The sequence below is a fragment of the Penaeus monodon genome, chromosome 31 (genome assembly GCF_015228065.2).
Source record: "Penaeus monodon isolate SGIC_2016 chromosome 31, NSTDA_Pmon_1, whole genome shotgun sequence".
In the NCBI taxonomy this organism is placed as follows: Eukaryota; Metazoa; Arthropoda; class Malacostraca; order Decapoda; family Penaeidae; genus Penaeus; species Penaeus monodon.
In genome coordinates, this window is record NC_051416.1 from 25707769 (window position 1) to 25708014 (window position 246).

Below are 246 nucleotides of genomic sequence, written 5' to 3' on the forward strand. Positions count from 1 at the left end.
GGCACTATGCATACACCAAACATCATCTAAAATCTAAATCCACCTTTCTACAGAAGCAGTGCCAGCAAGGGTATCTCTAGCATTCATGACAGCAGCTGGTGTGATGGTCCTGTACATGCTGAGGATCAATCTCTCTGTTGCAATCGTTGCTATGGTTGAAACCCCGATTGCAAAGGCGGAAGGGAACAGCTCCGAAATACCCAGGGCTTCTTGCTTGAGGAATGAACCGGTAAGTACCTTTCCTTA

The 246-nt window shown here is 46.7% G+C and overlaps 1 protein-coding gene across 1 annotated transcript in view; it reads left to right on the forward strand.

The window, feature by feature from the left end:
* The window catches only part of LOC119592939 (sialin-like), a 29942-nt gene that overhangs the window by 18006 nt on the left and 11690 nt on the right, over positions 1–246 (forward strand). Inside the window, exon 3 of the mRNA XM_037941831.1 lies at positions 54–229. Within this exon, the coding sequence (XP_037797759.1) occupies positions 54–229 (176 nt within the window). The remainder of the gene's footprint in view (positions 1–53; positions 230–246) is intronic.